The following is a 20134-nucleotide window of genomic DNA, read 5'->3' as shown; positions in this document are numbered from 1 at the left end:
TGTCTACTCAAATTTTTTACAGTGTTTTGTAACTCTTCTAAGTACAAAAAGAAAGTGACCCTGTTTATTTCTTGGAATGTGGAAATTGGAGATGATTATGATAATATTTTGATGAAGCTGAGTAACCAAAACAAGACATTTTATGGAGTGAATGTGCAGAAATGAGTTCTTGTTTTGAACCATATTACCATCACTTTTATCTTCTGCTTGACCCAAGTCTATTCTACTTAGGCACAGACTCTGAATATATGAAATCTGGAATAAGTATTTTCAAGATATCTAGTCCAGTTTCCTGCTTAGTTCAGGAACACCTTCCTTGATATTCAGCTTTACTTAACATGTTCAAGAATGAACTACTTCTTACCTCATGAGACTTGGTCCCATGAGGTAAACAGAACCCATACACAGTTCTGTTCACTAGGTTTTCTCCTATTTGAACCCCTTTATGATTTTCAATAATATTTTCTAATTCTGCTCCATAAAACAAAACAGAATAATCCATCTGCCCCTTCACATAGCCACAGGTCTTCAGATTTGGAAATTGTTTAGCATTTCACTTTTAACTCTATATTCTGGGTTAAACATTCTAGATAACCTTAATGATTTCCCATGCAAAATTGTTTTCAGATCCTACATCAACCTGTTTGCCATCATAAAGCCTCTCTAATTTTGTGTTTTCTTAAAGTGTAAGTCTCAGAACTGAGTAGAGTACCGAAGATTAGTTAGTGCTGATTAACAAAAAAAAATAATTAGGATAATTAATTCCCTCATTGGAACACTATAACTTTAGACCCTTTTCCCAAAAGCAGTTATCATGTTAATTTTCCTTCAACCTAAACCTTTGTAATTTTTTCTAATGCTAATGGAGACTAAAGTTATCTCTGTTTTCATCTTGTTCCTGACCCAGCTTTTTAGGCTGTAGAGGGAGCTATGGATAGAAGCTCGCCGATTTATGTTAGATGCCAGATTTATGTGCTGTGCAGATCTGATAGCATTCCATGTACATCTTCATCTTAACCAGTGATAAAAATGTTGCCTCGTTCTAGAGACAATCCCTTAAACTTAACACTGACTAGTTAATTTATATTTAAATTCTCTAAATTAGTACCAGCCAGTCTCAAATCTATAATATTTGTGATGAGGATTTAATCAAATACTTTACCAAATACATGTACTTTGAAAATCTGAACTCATGAGAAAGTTCAGTAAATTTTTGCTTGACAAATGCAGACATTGAACTCTTAGATGCTCCCCCTTTTATTTCTGTATACTGTGACAATAGTTAAAATTTCATCTTTACACTTTTGAATCCTTAGTGATGAATCATGGGCAAGGAATGAGGGCTTTTCTCTGATTTTTTTGAAATACTTTTTCTTTCTTGAAATCTAGAACACCCATATACACATTCTTTGCTTTCTCTATTACGGATTCCAAGGTGTTTTAATTCCTTTCTCTCAAAATTCTTGTCTCTAATCTGTTAAACTTTTAATCCAAACTCTTTTAATTTTTTAGAGATTGTTTAAAAATCTACTTTTACAGAAAATTATATTGAGCTATTCAGACTATAAAATAGAATATATTTCCATCCTATAATCCATACCTTCAGCACATGTTCATTGATTGTCCACTGGTTAGAGTCTGTGTGAGGCTGGAGGTGAGGTCTTCGGGAAACTCAAAAATTTGCCGGAAAACAGACTCATAAAGAACCAAGTCTGTAATATTTGGAGTAAGTCTCATAATAAAGGTTTGTAAAAGATCTAGGATAACAATGAGGAGGGATGAGTTTTATCTTAATGTGACAATGAAAGTATATAAAAGAAGCTGGCATTTAAACTAAGCCCTGCAGCATGATGGGAGCCTGTCAGTGGCCAGTTGGGAAGAGAGAGGGACATAATAGCACAGTGTTCACTAAGAGATAAGAAATAACCAGTACGATAGGTTTCGTGTCATGTTCATCTTGATTGGGTTAACATCGACTGTTCTTTTTCTTGCTCAGTCTAAAGAAAAAGTTGGTCAGAAATCAAACTGAAATTACCGAACTCTAGATAGAAATACAATTTCTGATCATTTACATGTGACTGAAAATATAACACGATTAGCCAAATAATGCAATTTGTTTTAAAAAAAGAAAATTCCTTTTAAACATTAAAGGATTAAATGATTTCTTTCTCCAGCCCTGACAAAGGACATGAATAGGGAGATACATATAAAGTAGAAGCCCCACAGCACATAGCACAAATGTCTGATGTAGAGAGAGGGTTCAGTAAATATTGCTTAGCATAAGGTTTGGCCTGTGGAAACTGATCAGTAAGAATTGTTGGAATTGGCCCTGGCCATTGTGCTCAGTGGATAGAGCGTTGGACCAGCTATGGACACACTGGGTTCAATTCTTGGTCAGGGTACACAGGACAAGTGACCATCTGCTTCTCTCGCGCTCTGCCTCCCCCCTCTCTTCTTTCTTCCCTTCTCACAGCCGTGGCTCAGTTGGTTTGAGTGTCGGCCTCAGGTGCTAAAAATAATTCAGTTAATTTGAACATTGGCTCCACATAGGGGTGATGGTAGATCCCTGTTGGGGCACATGCGGTTGTCTCACTATCTCCCCTCCTCTCACTTAAAATAAAAAAATTAAAAATAAAAGAATTGCTGAAATTGTTTACTCTTTATGTAAATAGATTTTCCTAATTTCTTTATGACAATTATACAAAGTTTTATTTAATTGATGTGCCTTTTCTCAGTTTCAAATTTAAATTTCAATTCCTGATTCATACTTAGTAAGTTCTAGAGTAATTGTCAACATTCCTTTTAAACAGGTTTTACTGTAAAACTTCATACTAAAATACCTTACTACAACATCATCATTACATTGGGGGCTGTTTCAAGTGATAAAGAAGAAACAGAATGGTCAGCGTTTGTACGGAATCATTTTGCTTTCCGTGCGTGTATTACATATGAAGTCTTTAATTCGGAAAACTGAATCTCAAGTTCTAGTGCTAACGTAAATAATGACTTTAGTCTCCTCTCAGTACACCGTGATTGACGTCAACACCGGAAAAGAGCATCTCTTTACCTAACTACTGTATAGCCAGTTTTCCATTTCACCCAAGGTTCAAAAACGTTACTGAAATAGAAATGGACTGATCCCCATTACAAACTATTGTCACATTATGAAAAATGTAATGATTACAATACATTATCATATTTAAGTATAAAAGCTTTGAATTGCAATCTGTCATTGAATGGCATGTTTTAAATGAAGAGTAACATTCCAGGTCTCTTTAGAAAGCTTAATGCTTAAAAAACAATTTAATCTAACTATGAACAATGAGAAAAAGCATTATAAAATACATTTTGAGTATGCTATAAAGAATATGAACATAGTACAGAATTAAATTTAGGACAATTAGAGAGTAGATTTTGAAGATATTTTCTTAAATGCTTTAGTATTGTCATTTCAGTTCGCAGTTTTAATGAACAGCTGCACGCCCTGACTTTTTTGACAGGTATTACTAAATAAGTGTGCATTATCTAGAAACCTATTTTGTTACACAGAAGTTGAGTACCTAAAAGTAAACACAAATGGTGGCCTTAATGATATTTCTGTGCTGAAATGTACTTTGATGGTGAGTGCTGTAACGTGCTAAATTCTGAGGTTTTAGTACAACAGAAACCATACTGTATTGAGACATTCCACCTACAGTTTGTGGTCATGAAAGTCTGATTAAAAGTGGTTTTATATATGAAAGTATTTTGGGTCAGTGCCTTCCATATTAAAACTACTCTGTAGCCTATTTCACTAAACAAAATACCAATGTGCAGGTATATTTGCATAACTAAATTGCATCTAAAAGGAATATTAAAAGACATTTTGTATAACTATATGATTAATGATTACGCTTCTTTATTCATTCCAAAAAAATAGTCTTTATTTAGCTTATCTTTAGTAGTGATTATGACTCATCCGAATGAACCAAAGTAAAATATTTTTTAAACTAATATAATTAAATATGAAAACATAATAATAGCTATATTTTTAGAAGCATTTTAGTAAGATAATCAAAAACCATGAAATAGAAGATGTGACATAGACAATTACACAAAAAAAATTATCCAAGTTGAAATCTAAATAACATATGTAAGTAGATATTGACTAGCTATTTGGGGGGGTAAATTCCTAAATGCTGTTTCCTAAAGAATGATCAGTAGGGATTCCATGATTCAGCTTTATCTTTCTAGCAGGAACAGTGAGATTTTCAAATAGCCGTAATCAGTAGATGTGTCAAGCCACCAAGAGAAATATATTTTGTAAGTTTTCCTTTTCCTGTAAATCATCTCAGAAAGAAATGGGAACTGAAATTGATTGAGCCTCCACTTTAAGGACAATGCTTGATACTATAATATATTGTTTTATATAATCCTCACAGCAACATTAAGAGTAGGTGTTCTTTTCATTCTACAGATGAAAAATCAAATTCAAGGAAGTTAAGTGAATTTCTTATGACTATTAAATAGCAGGTTCAGCCTTCAAATCCAGGGTCCCATGTTCTTTCCTTTTGATGATGCTGCCTTCAATATAAATATGATAGAACAATATAATCATTATTAAGTATAGATTTATACTTTTAAAGTTCTACTTATTAATTGCTTAAAAATTCATAGGAAATGTTATTACATGATTTTATGTAGCATACTTCAATTTGATATTTCTAAATATATACTTAATAGTGTTTCTTATATAATTTTTGTATTAGAAATCTTCACTGTGTGTCCATTCATTTCAGCTGTTCTGGGGGTACAGCAATGAGCAAAACAAATATAGTACATGCCTTTGTGGACCATGCCCTATAGTGGAAGAGACAGACATTAACAAGTGATCCCATAAAAGTATATAAATCATAAAATACAATTACTATTTAGGAAAAATAAAAGGTGATGGGTAAACCAGTAAGTATGAATAAAACTCTAGGGGAATGAGGAGGCCAGTAGGCAGGCTTTCTGTCTGGTAGTCCACAGTTCCTATCAACACATTTTTTAGGTGTGTGGGAAAGGGGTGCGGAGATTCAGAGTTCACACTAAGGACTCTAGTTTGGGTGATTGAGTGTATGTTGAGATGGGAACCCAGAAGGGAAAGCAAATTCGAGGGTGAAGATAATGAGGTTGAGCTTTGTGGAGTTTGAGATTCTTAGGATGTTCTGATACACTTAGGACTGCAGGGCATCCATTGGGTGTCTGGAGACAAAGAGACAGAGAAGGAGTAGGAATCTAGATATAGGAATTACACACAAACAGGTAGTAGATAAAACTGAGCTGGCCTCTGCCAGATGGGTTGAATATGAATGTGAGGACAAACATGTAAATACTAGTTCCCTTCGAAAATAATATCTAAATCAAGTTACTCAGCATTTCCCAGAGTCTATGCTTCAAAAACTTAGTTGTGAAGAATGGTAGTAAGTGCTCCTTCAAATAAATCAATAAGCAAAGAAACAAACCTCTGTCAGCTGTAGACTCGAGAAACAGGTTGAACAAAGTTTAAAAGGTTTCTTGGCCTTTCATAGACCAATGTGCCTCATTTCCCAAATGTACTGGGCCAGTGAACCTTTTCTGTTAAGGAGTATTTTATAGAAATGATATTCTGCAGAAGACCTGCTGGGAAACACTGGGTAATGTAAGGGCTTATAATTAAGAATGTTCATGGTGTTTGATAGGCAGACTGGAGTTTAGTCAGCAGAGGACTGAAATTGGGAATCATGAAACACAGTGGCAGGTAGGAGATACTCAAAGCCAGAGAAAGGGAGCTGTTGTAGAGGACCCATTAGGAGGAAGGCAGTGTGAAGAGGTTTTGAAGATTGGGATGAATTGAGGACGGAATGATTCCAGACAGGGAGATCATCTAGGACAGGAAGCTGATAAGGACATGAATGATAGAGTGGCCTGGGAAATAGACAAGTAAGTGTGAACCTGAGAAACATTTTGAGGGAAGGAATTCTGGGACATGGTAATAGATTAAAAGGAGGAAAAGGCAAAGATAACAGTACAGTTTCTGGCCTAGGAGAAGAAGAAAGATACACAGAGGAATGAAACCAAAAACCTAACGGTATTATGGCTACAGTACTTCCCAATTCCCTGCAGGATTTCTAGAAAACAGAACAACACTGTGTGAAAGCATAGCCATATCCCTTCAAGTGTTTTCAATTAAATGGCATGAAACTAAACAAGTTTAAGAATTTTCAAAAACAGATATAAATTGCTATGTTCATAATATCATGTCCAGTTTTCCAGTGGTTAAAAAATAAGTCCCAAACCTAATTATAAGGGAAAGATGTTAACCATGCTAAAATTATTATTTTTTTAATGTTACATTGTTCAAAGAAACATGAACAGCACTCTGGTCACCTTCATTAAATTTCCTACATTAAATCTGCCATTTCCAGTTTCACATTCAGCAACAAGCTAGAAATCACACATTTTCAAATTCTGAACAGAAATTAATTTTAGATTTATTTGCTTCCTTCCCAAATGTGTTAGTGCCCAAGGGCTCTGACAATGGCACACTTTGTTTTACAAAGAAAAATAACTACTGTTTTAAAAAAAAAAAAAAAAAACATGATTTTTTTTTTTCTTTAAAAAACCTGCCTGCTTTCTTTTTTCCAGGTGACATTTACGAAGAGGAAATTTGGGTTGATGAAGAAGGCATATGAGCTGAGCGTGCTGTGTGACTGTGAGATCGCTCTGATTATCTTCAACAGCACCAACAAGCTGTTCCAGTACGCCAGCACCGACATGGACAAGGTGTTGCTCAAGTACACGGAGTATAACGAGCCACACGAGAGCCGGACAAACTCAGACATCGTAGAGGTGAGAGCGCATGCGTAGTTGGTGAGCCCTAAACTTGGGCAGAGCCACGAGTTGTGGGGACCGCCCCTTTCCCCACGCAGGCGCTTAAGTACAATCTTCCTCTTCTAAAGATGTTCGCATTCCCACAGGTATACTCAGGGTTATCACCCCCACTAATACTCCACCCTTTCTTTCCCCCTCAGAATTCAAGTTAGAAGAACAGGGGGATAGAGGCAACATAGATCTGGTCCTTGCTAGATAACAGGCACCAGTATCAAATTATTGACCTCATCTTCCATGAGTCATCCTTGTCCACTATTATGTCAGGACACCAGACTGGGAGCTGTGGCCAAGGGATGGCTCACCCATATTTTGGATGACTTCTCACCATTTTTTTTTAAAGTATAGACTAGTTTCCAATGAAAAAATATTTTTAAATGAGTTTACTCAACTTTACACTTCAGTTTTTTCTTCTATATCTTCTTCCTAATGCATTCTTGCTGAAGGAGTAAAGATCATTTTCTACTAGAAATATTTTTCCTTGAAATTATATAATTTAATATAGTGAGGAAAGCTGTTAATATTCATGTAATCCAAAATTTAATTAAAATGAGTTTCCAAATGATAGCTCAGTGTTTTATCAAAGTCAGATTTAAACATTTATTGTGTTAAATATAAAAGACATTTTTAAATTCAAAAATGTTTTATATTTAACATAAGTAAACATTGCCACACAATTTATAAGTGCTTTTGTATGTACCCTATTTTAATGTCACTGCCTTACAGTACCTTTCATAAGAAATAAGCAATAAACCAAAGAGGAACAGGTATACTGAGGACTGTCCTCATCTATTTTTCTCACCTCTCTACTCATGGCTTCCTAGATTGCAAGTGCTTTCTGAGAATTAAGAGGAAATTAATAAATATTTCAAAAATATAATCAGAGTCAATTTGCCAGTGTAAGTTTAATTCTTGCCATTGTTTAAACTGGTTCTATGTTATGAAAAATATCCAGTACTAATTCTGATCAAATTAATCTGCCTCTCACATTTACCTTCTCATCTTCATTTTATTTGTTATAATTGTCTAAAACTAGTTATTTCTTTGCTTTTACTAGGAAGTTTTGTAAAATTACTGTGCTAATCAGTTTTTAAAAATATTTACCTAATAAAACCAAGCAGATAATTTCAGAGAAACAAAAGTGAATGATAACTAGACCTAATGTGGTATGTGTTTAAAATACTTTCAGATTTGCATTATCATTATTTTTATTGACTCATTATTTTAATTGTGTGCTTGCCTCAACCTTGAAATTTAAGATCATTTATAAAACTTACCTACTGTGTTTTTCTGATAGTATTTTATTCCTGTGTTCATATAAATATGAAAAAATAATAAAAAGCATGGTATGAATAGTACTAGTCAGTTGTTAGGTGCCTGGGTATATGTGTGCGAGTGTGCGCGTGCATGCACACGCCTGTCTGGCTTTCTGTCTATGCATGCTCATACACATTTAACATAAGTCCCCCCCCCCCCAAAAAAAAACTCTATATTCAAAATTTCATCTCATTACCAAAATCATTACAACAAACATTTCATGATAACCAAAGAATTTGATTTGGAATTTGATATTAGACTTGAACTGTTCCAGTCCTTAACATGATGTGAAATGCAGTAGAGCCGTATTAAACTAGTCAAAAACTTGTTGATTTTTTAAATGTACTTTCTTAAAGGTGTTTAAAATCTACAAAATTCATCTGCTGAGGGGCTTACTCAACAATATCCTATGTGACTTAAAAGCAACTTAAAACTTCACAAACTTGAAAGACTTTCATATCCTTGGACAGATGGTTATCTGAACCAGACTTCTTTACAGGCCATGAGAGGAGCACTGGTTTGAAAGTTAGAGAGCTTGCATTTGAACCTTTGTCTTGAACAGCCTTACTCTGGACAAGTTAGCTACTTCTCTGGCTGAAGTTTTCATATCTAAAAAGTGAAGGCATTGAATTTGAAAGTCCTTCACAACATAAAAAGCGACACTTTTAAAAAGAGAGTAATGAAACAGCTCTATTATCTTGCAGTTAATATATTAAAGCTCTGAATCTCTAAGAAGACATGAGGGGAGTGCCTGACCTGTGGTGGCGCAGTGGATCAAGCGTCGACCTGGAAATGCTGAGGTCACTGGTTCAAAACCCTGGGCTTGCCTGGTCAAGGCACATATGGGAGTTGATGCTTCCTGCTCCCCTCTCCCCTACCTTTCTCTAAAATGAATAAGTAAAATCTAAAAAAAAGAAAAAAGAAAAAAGACATGAGGGATTCCTAGGCTAAATCTAAAGATTCTATGGCTTGATTCTTTGGATGAAAATAACAAGTAAATCTAACACGTGTGAGTCTGTCATGCTCAAATACATGAATCACATGTTCTTCACCTACTTGCCTTGTCTACACTGTACCAGTAACAGAGGTGATGGAGAAAGAAGTATGGTGGGATGTCCCAAGCTTGATAAAATGTACACCATTTTCATGCAGGGTCTTTTTCAAAGGGCAGCTCATTGAAACCAGTATGCTTGAAATTCTTGGTGAAGAAGAGGGGATCTGAGTGGGAACCTGCATTTGTGACAAGTTTTTAAATAATTCTTATATACACTAAATTTGTAACCCTCCGAAGCACTAAGACATACATTGTGTAGGAGGCTAAAGGACCTGTGATACATCAGGGGCCTGAGGAATCTGTTTTTAGAATGAAGCTAACATGGAGTTGAAAGTTAAGGTAGTTTACTACTCCTGGGTAAAATTGTAAATCCTATTTATTTTAATTTAATGGAATACATTTAACTGAGTGAGTTTAATGAGGAGCATAATATGTTTCATGAAGGGTCATTAGTTTTATATTTCCCATTTGGATCATTACCCCTCTCCCTTACCCCTCTAAAAAGTTTACTCACAAAAAAAAAAAAAAAAAAATAGAATTGGCGGGGAGAGAGAAATAATATGATTCTAGACATTTAGTCTGAAATATAAATTTCTGGGCCATACCGGAGTAGTGTTACAGGGTCATAGGAAATTGTACAGTGTGTGGGTGTTGAAAAAGACTCCCTCTTATAGCAGAAAAGCTCTGCATAATTATCATGTCTTTGCTTGATAATTAGCACTGCTATTCCTATGGCACAAAGGCTTATAAATACTTAGACTAGAAAGGTATTTTTTATTATTGTATTATAATGCAGCTTGAATATCTGTTTAAATACAATATATAAATATGCCATATTTAGTAAATGTGTAAAATTTTAAATCCGTTGGTTTAAAAAAACAGTTATTGTATTAAAAGCATTTCCTTTGAAGAACGTCCATTTTATTTAACTTCGTGAGAAGTAAACTGGATATTTACCCCAAGTGCTAGTTTATGAGGCTGTTAAAATTCAGCAGGGATTTTGATAGTATGAAAGAACTGCCGCCTTCATGTCTTTTAACTATCTAGCTCCACTCCTGGTTCCCTCACCTGCCTTCCCACCCTCACCGTTGGTGTTGGGCTCTGTTCCTGGAAGACTGTGGTGTTGAGCACTTCAGGATGACCTGAAAAATGCAGGTCCCACAGGACATGCTTCCAGGGCATTCCCTCACAGCGAGTTAGCAAGCACCAGCAAGAGACAGGCATTCTTGTTAAGGATGTAAAAGATATATAAAAATCACCTGGAGATCTTTTCTTTGAACGTATGTACCCTGATACATTAATGTTACCCCATTAAAATTAATTTTTAAAAAATCAGCTTGAGGAACAAGTAGAAGGCAAATGAGCTGTAACTTCATTAATGTAGTACCAGCTACTGAAAGGAAGACATAAGCTAAACAATTTACCAAAACTTTTATTCAAACAAGCCAGTGATCACCAGATCATTCCAGGTGATCCTTGGAGTCCCGGAAGTCCCAGACAGGTTACCTCTATATCCAGCACATATTTTCTAACCACCGAACCATGTGGGAGTGTCGGCTGCACTCTCTCAGCCCTCTGTGACTCAGTAATTCTCCTGAGCTGCTCATCCAGGCTGGGCTCGTAGTCCAGGGACTTAAGTGTAGAAGGGGAGTAAGTCACAGGTTCTCTGCTGCTCCCCCCAAAATAGAAAAGGTAGATGGAACTCTTGTAGGAGAAACCTTTGATTCACAACTGCCTCAGTAGAGGATTACTGGCATTTTTTGTTTGGTTTTGTTTTAAATTTAAGAATAGTCCAGAAGAGTGTGGGTTGAGGAGGAGAGATTAAAAGATGATATTTATATGGAATTTTATCTTCTGTCACCTGAATCTTATTTTAATTTAAAGACTCCTAAGAACAGCTGTTCCAGAAAGATGTTATTTTACACCGTAATAATTAAAGCCTAAATTGAGACTGGAAAGGCCTTAAAAGAGCTTATAAACTTTATTGTTTCACAGTGCTACTGGAGGCTGTCAGTAAACTTACTACTAGTTTGATGAAAATTGATTAGTGCAATTTTTGTTGAGAAGCAAATGCAGCAAATAGTGGCATAGGACTTCTTTACAAACTCTATTATAAAATTGGGGAATAGGATGTAAAATGTGAAAGTTTACCTCTTTAATTTGAGCTTTCTTTATATCCAAATAGGTTTCAATTTTATACTTATAAAAATACAGATAAATAAAATTATTTTTCTGCATGCTTTATGGATAGGTATTACACACAGATACTTTTCTTAAAGAAAAAGCACGTTTGTTTATGTGTTTGATCGTTTGTGGACTTTTCATTCTTTCCTGCTTTCGTTCACTGAAGTAAGATTGCGTTCTTACCACGCACTGTGTGCCGTGCAATGCCTTAGATAGAAACCTAAACACAGCCCCTCAAGGACGCCTGTCCTGATTGCTCACCAGGCCATGCAGGATCTGGCCCCTGGGTTCCTCTCCCTCTCCAGGCTCACCTTTGGCTGTTTCTCTCCAGTCAGCTCCTCCCACAACTCCCATCATATACTTAAGCCACCTAAACATGTTTATATCCCTCTGCTTCTCTAAACCCCACTTATTTTTTCTTTAACATTCCTCACTAGGCCTTTCTTGGTTTTTCTCTCTTTTCTGTCCAATTCAGGTCCCCAATCTATACTTCCAGATAGCCATCCTAGAACTGCCCTCTGACCTGTGTTAGATCCTTTTCCTGTACTACAGCCGTAATCTATTCTACTTTCCCTGTTAGAGCACAATTGGAAGCTGTTAGTCCAATTGCCTGCTTTACATTAGACTTTAAACTGCTTGAAGACAGGAACTATGTATATTGTATTTACCATCCCGTCTCCAGTGCTCAATGTAAGGTCTGGAAAGTGTGAGGCCATCAAGTCTCAGGCTCAGACCGAGGTCGCCATTTCAGTCTCTGTCCAGGCACATATGAGAAGCAATCAGTGTGTGTGCAACTAATGTCGAGCAGAAAGTTGATGCTTTTCTCTCTCATTAGCTCTCCCCCTCTATCCCTCTCCCAAAAACAAAAACAAAAGAAAGAGAGAGAGAGAGAGAGAAGAAAAGAAGGGAGGGAGGCAAGAAGGGAGGGAGGGAGGAAGGGAGGGAAAGAGAAATAAGAAAGTGTTAAGTCCTCAGAATATATTTGGAGACTAAATAAATGGGGAGACAGATAACAGGATCTAGCATAATGTTACTCATTTAAAGTATGAAAAATGTTTTATAGTTCCAATGAAATAGTTCATTAAAATTTGATGTTTTCTTAAAGCACTATCAAGAAACTAAAATAATCTAGATCTGTGCTAGCAAATATAGTAGCCACTAACCACATGTGACTCTTCACATTTAAATGAATTAAGATTACATAAAAGATCTAATTCAGTTTCCCAGTTGCACCAGCCACATTTTACGTGCTTAATAATCATGTGTGGTCGGTGACTACCGAGTGGGACAGGGAAGATGTAGAATGCATTGCTTATCGCAGAAAGTTGGATGGGACAGCACTGGTCTAGATTGAAAATGTGAAAAGGGAGGCACTTCAAGGAATTGTGTTCTCAGAATAACACCAAGATTCATACTTCAACTTAAAATTTGAAGAGTACATTTCAGAAGTGAAGAACTGCGTAGAATTCAGAGCATACATGTTCACTTTGAGAGACACCAATTTGGAACTAAACAGTCACAGTAAAACTAGAAGCACATTTTACCCCTAAAGCAGTAACCAGAGAGTCAATCAGTGAACTTACTACCTGGTCAGAAAACCCTTACAAGTTCTCCAGGCGGGCAGGGAGCGCTAAACACATAAGCTAAGTAATGTGTGCTGGGTTTCTCTTAAATGGGAGGCCTGGGAATGGAAAGAGGGTAGGTCTTGTTACTATTTTAAAGTCACTTGAAGTGACATTGATGGGAACTTAACTTTATAATTAGTAAGTAAATTTTTTTTCAAAAAAGCAGTTTTTTCTTTATAAAGGAACTTAGAAAAATAATATTATTGAGGAACATTTGAAGTCCTTCTTACTTTACTATAATTAAAATTGTTCTTATTGTGAGTAGTTCAGTAACTCTGCCTAGTCCTCTGTTAAAGAAAGTATATAATTGTTTTTAATCACTAATATTGAAAAATGGAAAAAGAATTAGTATATTCCATAAAGATTTAAAGCCTCAATATTGAGGCTTCCTAGTAAAACAAGGGAAAATGATTTTATTAAAAAAAAGGTTTTGCATATTTTTCTAAATTATAATGTTCATTTTTGTTTGCATATCTTTAAAAGGCTTTTTCTAATAACTATAAATCATGTTTATATTTGTTTCCATAAGGCTAAAAGAAGAAATTGCTCTAAAAATGCACTTATATTTCTCATAACTACCACAATGGTTTTTTTATATATCAAATTTGAAGATCCATTTCTTTTTTTTAAAATAATGCTCTTGCTTAATTTGCACATTTTGTAAACAAGGAAAGCTGCTTCACTTCTCATTTATTTTAAAAAATCATTGTTAAACAAATAAAGTGCATGTTAGATTACTTAAGTTGTATGCACAAGGCGATAAAACGAATTTTTTCTTCTCTCTATTATTACACAGCTCTAATGGCTTATAGGCATTAGTATCAACACAGTGTCATCAGAAAATTATTTAATAATAGTAGAAGCAGAAAAGACAATAGGCTATAAAATACAGCCTTTTGTCAGTAATGTAACTTCCTTATAATAATTAATCATCACCACTTCATTATCATTATTATTTTACACCAACTTTCTTAACTGGACCAAACCAAAGTCCTTATGTTTCACTCCCCACCAACCTCGAATATCTGAAAGTGAAAGGGGAAAACTATTTACCCTGGATTATAATCAGCAATTTTTAATAATATTTCCAGATTTCATGAATGAGCCAAAGGTTGCATTCTAGCCATCGACAGCCCCAAGTAAAAGTAATATTGTTTGGCTTTAAAAGGCATCAAATAAGATAACAAAGATTAGAACATCCTTACTTCCTCAAATTACTGAATAAATCTATGTGAAATATTACAAAGTGAAGTTTTAGGAATATTCCAAAGTTCTGCCTAGACTCAGAATGAAAAATGATGAGTCTTTTAATTGAAGGATGTTTATTATTTTAATGACCTCACTGTATTTTTAAAACATTATTATAAATCTTCCCTGAAAGACATGATGATGTTTTACTTATCTCTTTAATTACAACTGCTAGCTCAATGTATGGAACATTATAGATCTTCAATAAATATTTTATATAACACACACATATACATATATACATGGGTGTATATGTGTACTTACACATGCATATATATTTATACATACATATATCTAATCTAACAACTATCTCACTAATGATCATGATTAAAATTTACCAGATTTTCTTTGTTGAAGTCAGATGTGTTTTAATATTAATGAAAGTGAGACTATTTCAAGTGAACCAGAGATGAATAAAGGTTGTTGCTGTATAAGAAAAAGAACAAATAGGTACAGGAGACTACATGGAAGTATTGTGTTTAGTGATGGTGGAAAGTAAAAGACTTTTGAACATGCACTGATTGATTCCTGCAAAAGAGAGAAGCAACTTGTTGGTCCTTTGGCCAGGATCTGACAAGAGTGGTGAGTAGGTCTCAAATGAAATGCCTCTGTCCTTGTCCTTGTCTGAATCCCCAGAGGCTCTGGCTGACAAGCTGATTCTGATTCAGTGGATCGGAGCCAAGCCCAAGAGTCTGCATTTCCAACAAGCTCCCAGATGCTGCTGAAGCTGCTAGTCTGTGAACCAAACTTGAGTAGCAAGGATCTAGGCTTCCCTTTCCAAACATGTTTTCTCCAGCATGAAGTTTGAAAGTACATTTTTCAACAATTTTTTGTTGCTTTACTGAAGGTTAGAATCATACCATAAATTAGACGAAAAAAACAACAACAACTGGTATTTGATGAAACTAATTCTTGAAAGGAAGAGTGTTAGGTTTTTTGGAAGTACACTAGAAAAAGTCTGTCATTACTCCCCCAGGTGAGTCACTTTGTCATGAGCACTGCATGTCCTGGTCCCTGCCCTTGTGAAGGCCCGTCAGTTGGTAGTGGCTGATGGCGTGCCTGTTGAGGAAGATTCTGAGACCAGACTCTGAGGGCAAGTGTTACATAGTTGGTGGGGGGGAGGGTATGCCAAGTGTGCCGAGTTTCGTATACTTTCCTCATTATCCCCATGGTCAAAGTATTTCATCAGACATTCTGGGAAAAGACTTCAGACTCCATTGTTCAAAGTACAGTAATTAGGCAAATGCTGCAATATGTATACAACAGATTGGATGGATAGATTATATTATTGGAAATATATCTCATTTTACTGATAGCTATTTGTATATTATCCAGTCACGTTTGAATGGTGTTTAGTGTCTTCTTTGTTACCCTGAAATTTAGCCACTGGATAGAAGTTCTGAATAAGGCAAAAAAGGAAATCCCTGTCAATTATTTCTAAAGGTCATAGAGTTAATGACTAGCCTGGAGGTTAATTAGAATCTTAAAGCCTCTTCATATCAATTAACTCTCTTATCTTTATGTTTTAGTAAATAAACTCAGTGACTATTTAGAGCTACTATGTTAGGATAAGAATCACTGTATACAGTAAACTGTACAGTGGGTATTTGGGCTTTTTCCTGACATCTAAGAAAACATTATTACCAAAAAAACTGATACATGAATTAATAATAGTAATCTTATTCCAGAATTTCTGAATTAAACACTTTAGTTTTCAAAATAGTATGTAAATTACTCCTTAGTCATAAAGATAATAGTCATAAACAAATGCCCTCACTATGACCTTGAGAAAACCATTTCAGGGAGAAAAGCTAAGGTCAGAGTTACCTTGAGAATGAGCTCGTAATCTAGAGCCAGCTCCAACCTGTGTTCCTTTTCAGTTCCAGAAACCAAACTCCTTTCCAGGTTAACGTGCACATTGTAAGTAAGTGACAATATATAATACCCAAGCCTGAAAATTACAAGCCCAGTCTTTTCTGTCCTGTGCATTCTGTTTGGATAATATAACCAAATTTTGGGTGAAATGATACAGATCAGTACTAATCAATAAGGTAAGCACGAGCCATTTAAATTTAAGTTAATTGAAATTAAATAAAAGTTTAACTCCTTAGTCTCAGTGGCCACTTTTCCAGTGCTGGATTGGTCAGGACAGGTCTAGAAGTGTGAGTACAGAAACCTTCCCCTGGGAAGCGTTTGCCTCGGGGTGAAAGTGGTGAATCTGGTGCTCTAGTTCACTGAGGTAACCACGTGATGGGTGATGGACACAACCGAAAAGGGCAGGGAAACTGGAGAAGATGCACACAGCCAGGCCAGCTTTCATTTCTATAGCAGCCATGGGTTGCACGCCCACTGTGTTGGTGTCTGTGTCGGGCCAGAGAAACTGTCGGGAATGCTGAGTCACTTGGTCAGTGTTTACTCCCAAGGACAGAATATTGGTTAAAGTAAATGTGCTTTTATGGAACAAGATGAGAGGATGGAGAGAACTCTGAAGGTGGAATTACCCTGAGGAAGAAGAGAAAACGGAGGCAGGGACAGGAAAGAAGAGTCATAGAGAAGCAGAAACAACAGGGTCAGTTCTGAATGCTTCTAACTGGAAGGTAGAGCATGCATTCAGTTTTTGGTGGCTTATCCTAACTAGACATGTGAGGAATTTTATCTTCATCTAGGCTTTAGGACTGGGTTCTCCTGAAGTGTGGGATTCTGAATGAATGTCATGTGGAGAAAAGGAAAACCACAGAATGATTTTCCGAAAGAATGTTTTTTGAAGCATTGTCATGAGAGTTCACCTTGTATACAGATGATATGCTATAGAACTGTGTACCTGACACCTGTATAATTTTATTAACCAGTATTACCCCAATCAATTCAATAAAAAAAATTTAAAGAGAGTTCACCTTTTGAATCTTATGTTGAGGAAATAGTACCTTAAAAGCCCCACACAACTGGAAATAAATTAACTTCTACTTATAGTAGCATCACACGCTAGTTCTCTAACCTGGGGCAAGTTATTTAACCTTCTTGGGCTCAGGTTTCTCCTCTGAGTTAGCATCGTCTCTCCTGACCCTGTCTTCCTCACAGGCTGTTGTGAGGATTACAGGCAATAAAAGAGATCAGAACCCATCGTAAACTGTGAAGTTGTGTAAGGTCCTTTTACTTTCAGTATGAAGGGGAAAGTTCAGGCAATAAAAGCTGTGTTTAACTATAAAAGAGAGGAGCAGCAATTTCCTAATTTGGGAATAATTATATACCATTCTTTATTAATAAGTATATTATTGAATAAATAAGTATAGCCTTCTTATATAAATATTGCATTTCATATAAATTAAGAAGATCTAACTTCTTTTTTATATAAAGTAAGAACCTCTAAAGGTCAATGGATTGATTTTCTTTTTCATAAGCACTATGGAAATGTTCTCTGTGTGCAAGGCATTGTTGAACTGAGTGTATGGGAAACGTCACAGTGATTGTGACACAGCCACTGCCCTCCAGGGCTGATGGTCCAGTGTGGACAAAACATGCACAAGATTTGTTCTTTCATTCAGTAGAAATGGATGAACACGAAGACCATGTGCCAAACATTGTGCTGCTTACTGGTGATACATCTGTGACTATCCAACCCAATAGTCTGAACCACAATAAGACATAGAGGACGGTGGGAAAAATAAAGTGAAAAAAAGTACTGCTGTGAGCACATGAAAACAGCTCATGGTGGATTATAGGTGAAAGCACAACTTTGAATGATAAGTAGAATAAGTTGATACATTAAGCCAATCTGCAAGTCATTTGTTCCATTTAAAGTAAAAGTGAGACTAATAAAGATGATATATATATACACATAAATGTAAATATGATATATATATGATTTATGCAGCCTTTTAGATTTTCCATTGGCATTGAATATTTTAATATATGGTTTTTTGTAAACGTGATTATAATTTTTAGAGAAACTTATAGAAGATGACTTAGAAAAATGCAGTGAATGTAATTGCCTTTAAGTTTGATAAAAGGTTGTCTTTTGCTTAGAATGGGAATCTTAAAGTTATATCCCATATCCTTGGTTTAACTTTACAGCCAGGTCCCCTCCTTCCTCTAAATTCTCAAATATGATACATCTGGCTGAGAGGCTGGAAAATTGTTACATGCCTGTGTAACATTCTTATAACCTAATGGTTCTACAACTTTTCTTGCAATTTAAACATCGGAGAATGTTCTTTGTTTTTGTAGTCACTGTTTCACATAGTAACAGCTTGTTGCATTTTGGTCTGTTTGCCAGAGGGTAGGTTTATTTTTAAAACCCTGAACTCTGAATTTTTCTTTATTTTTTCAAGATTGAAAGCAGCTGAAATGCCTGGAGTTACAGGTTGAAGGCTGCTTTACAATATGTGAAGGGAAGCTTCTTTCTCCCCTCCCTTCGTGTGTGTGTGTGTGTGTGTGTGTATGTGTGTGTGTGTGTGTGTGTTTAAATTTTTTCCTAACAAATGTCTTCTAACTGGTAGTTGTCTAAAAATAGAAAACTGCCTAACTAAAAATAGCCTAGCTCTCAGTCGTGCCAAGGAAAATGGAGAGGAATAGGCGTGGAATAGAAGGCTGAGTAATCCAGTTCTATTCATTCAGAGAAACCTTTGAGAATGCAGGCAATGATCAAGTGCCCTCAGAAAACCACAGGCTTGACTCTGTCTTCAGACTTCGAGGTGCCAATAAACATTTTTTGCCTCAGGATACATTTTTTTCCTCATAGGTTGTAAACATTTTCTGAAAGACAAGGCTTTGTTTCATAGAAGCTGACAAACTGCCATAACTAACTAACTTCCCTAAGGTCTTAAAAATGCATAATTATAATATATATATACATATATATATTTAAAGAGCATCTTAAATGCACGTTTTGTAAAATAATGTGCATTGTGTAATAATTAAGAGGAAACTGTTATAATAAAAATTACTTACTGCTTGCAATTAAACTCAAAACTTTGAAGTGTTTCACAGAAAGAAAATTATTCCTGTGACTCATTGCAGCTAGAGAAAGCAACTGGCTTACTTTAGTTTATTTAGCTCCCTTAGGTATACAATTTTCTAGTTAAGTATATATTCCCTTGATATAACAATGTTTAGTCTCTTTCTTATCATTATAATTTTCACACAACCAGATTTTCATTTTTAATTGTTTAATGGAGTCAAAACTACTTTGCAAAATAACATTTTGAGAGTATGATAGCTTTCGGTTTAAAGAAACTGAATTATGAGTAAGCCATAAAAAAAAAATACATAGGCCAGTTTTGCAATGGTAACACTTTTTTTTCCATTTTGTTTTGCTTAACTAATCTGAATAACCAGGTCAAACATAGCAACAGGGTGTGGAAATGTCAGCACAGTTCATGGGGTTATATGGGTTTGAGCATTGTTATGTTCAGTTCCTGTAATGCTGCTGGTGATAAGACTCTTGAGACAAAGGACGATAATGGATGGAAAGAGACTTAAATCATTGCTAGAAGAATCAAAGTCCTTGTATCTGTGTACATCAACTCTTCTGGTCTCCTTCTGTCTTGTAAAGCATTTTGCTGTCTTGCATGGTGGCCCCCTACTGCTCTTTGTAATGGATGCAGACCACAAGTGATTCCTTCATGCAGCATACAGGGTGTAATTGTGCCTGTGTGGTGTATTAGTAATTACCAAGCTGAATTCCCATATTGTATCTTTACTGCAGGCATGGAAAAATAGGACATACAACCCTGCATGGCCATTTTCAACCTAGATTGTGAGCCACTTAGAGCAATATTCCAGAGACAAAGCCTTTTATGTGCACACTTTTTGAACA

The 20134-nt window shown here is 35.7% G+C and overlaps 1 protein-coding gene across 14 annotated transcripts in view; it reads left to right on the top strand.

Moving 5' to 3' along the window:
* The window catches only part of MEF2C (myocyte enhancer factor 2C), a 168233-nt gene that overhangs the window by 88448 nt on the left and 59651 nt on the right, over positions 1-20134 (top strand). For all 14 annotated transcript variants that reach the window (XM_066381816.1, XM_066381810.1, XM_066381811.1 and 11 more), the window contains one exon: positions 6649-6852. In XM_066381816.1, the coding sequence (XP_066237913.1) occupies positions 6649-6852 (204 nt within the window). The remainder of the gene's footprint in view (positions 1-6648; positions 6853-20134) is intronic.

The sequence above is a fragment of the Saccopteryx leptura genome, chromosome 4 (assembly GCF_036850995.1).
Source record: "Saccopteryx leptura isolate mSacLep1 chromosome 4, mSacLep1_pri_phased_curated, whole genome shotgun sequence".
NCBI lineage: Eukaryota > Metazoa > Chordata > Mammalia > Chiroptera > Emballonuridae > Saccopteryx > Saccopteryx leptura.
Note: the sequence above shows the minus strand (reverse complement) of the source record. Positions and strands in the feature narration are given on the sequence as shown.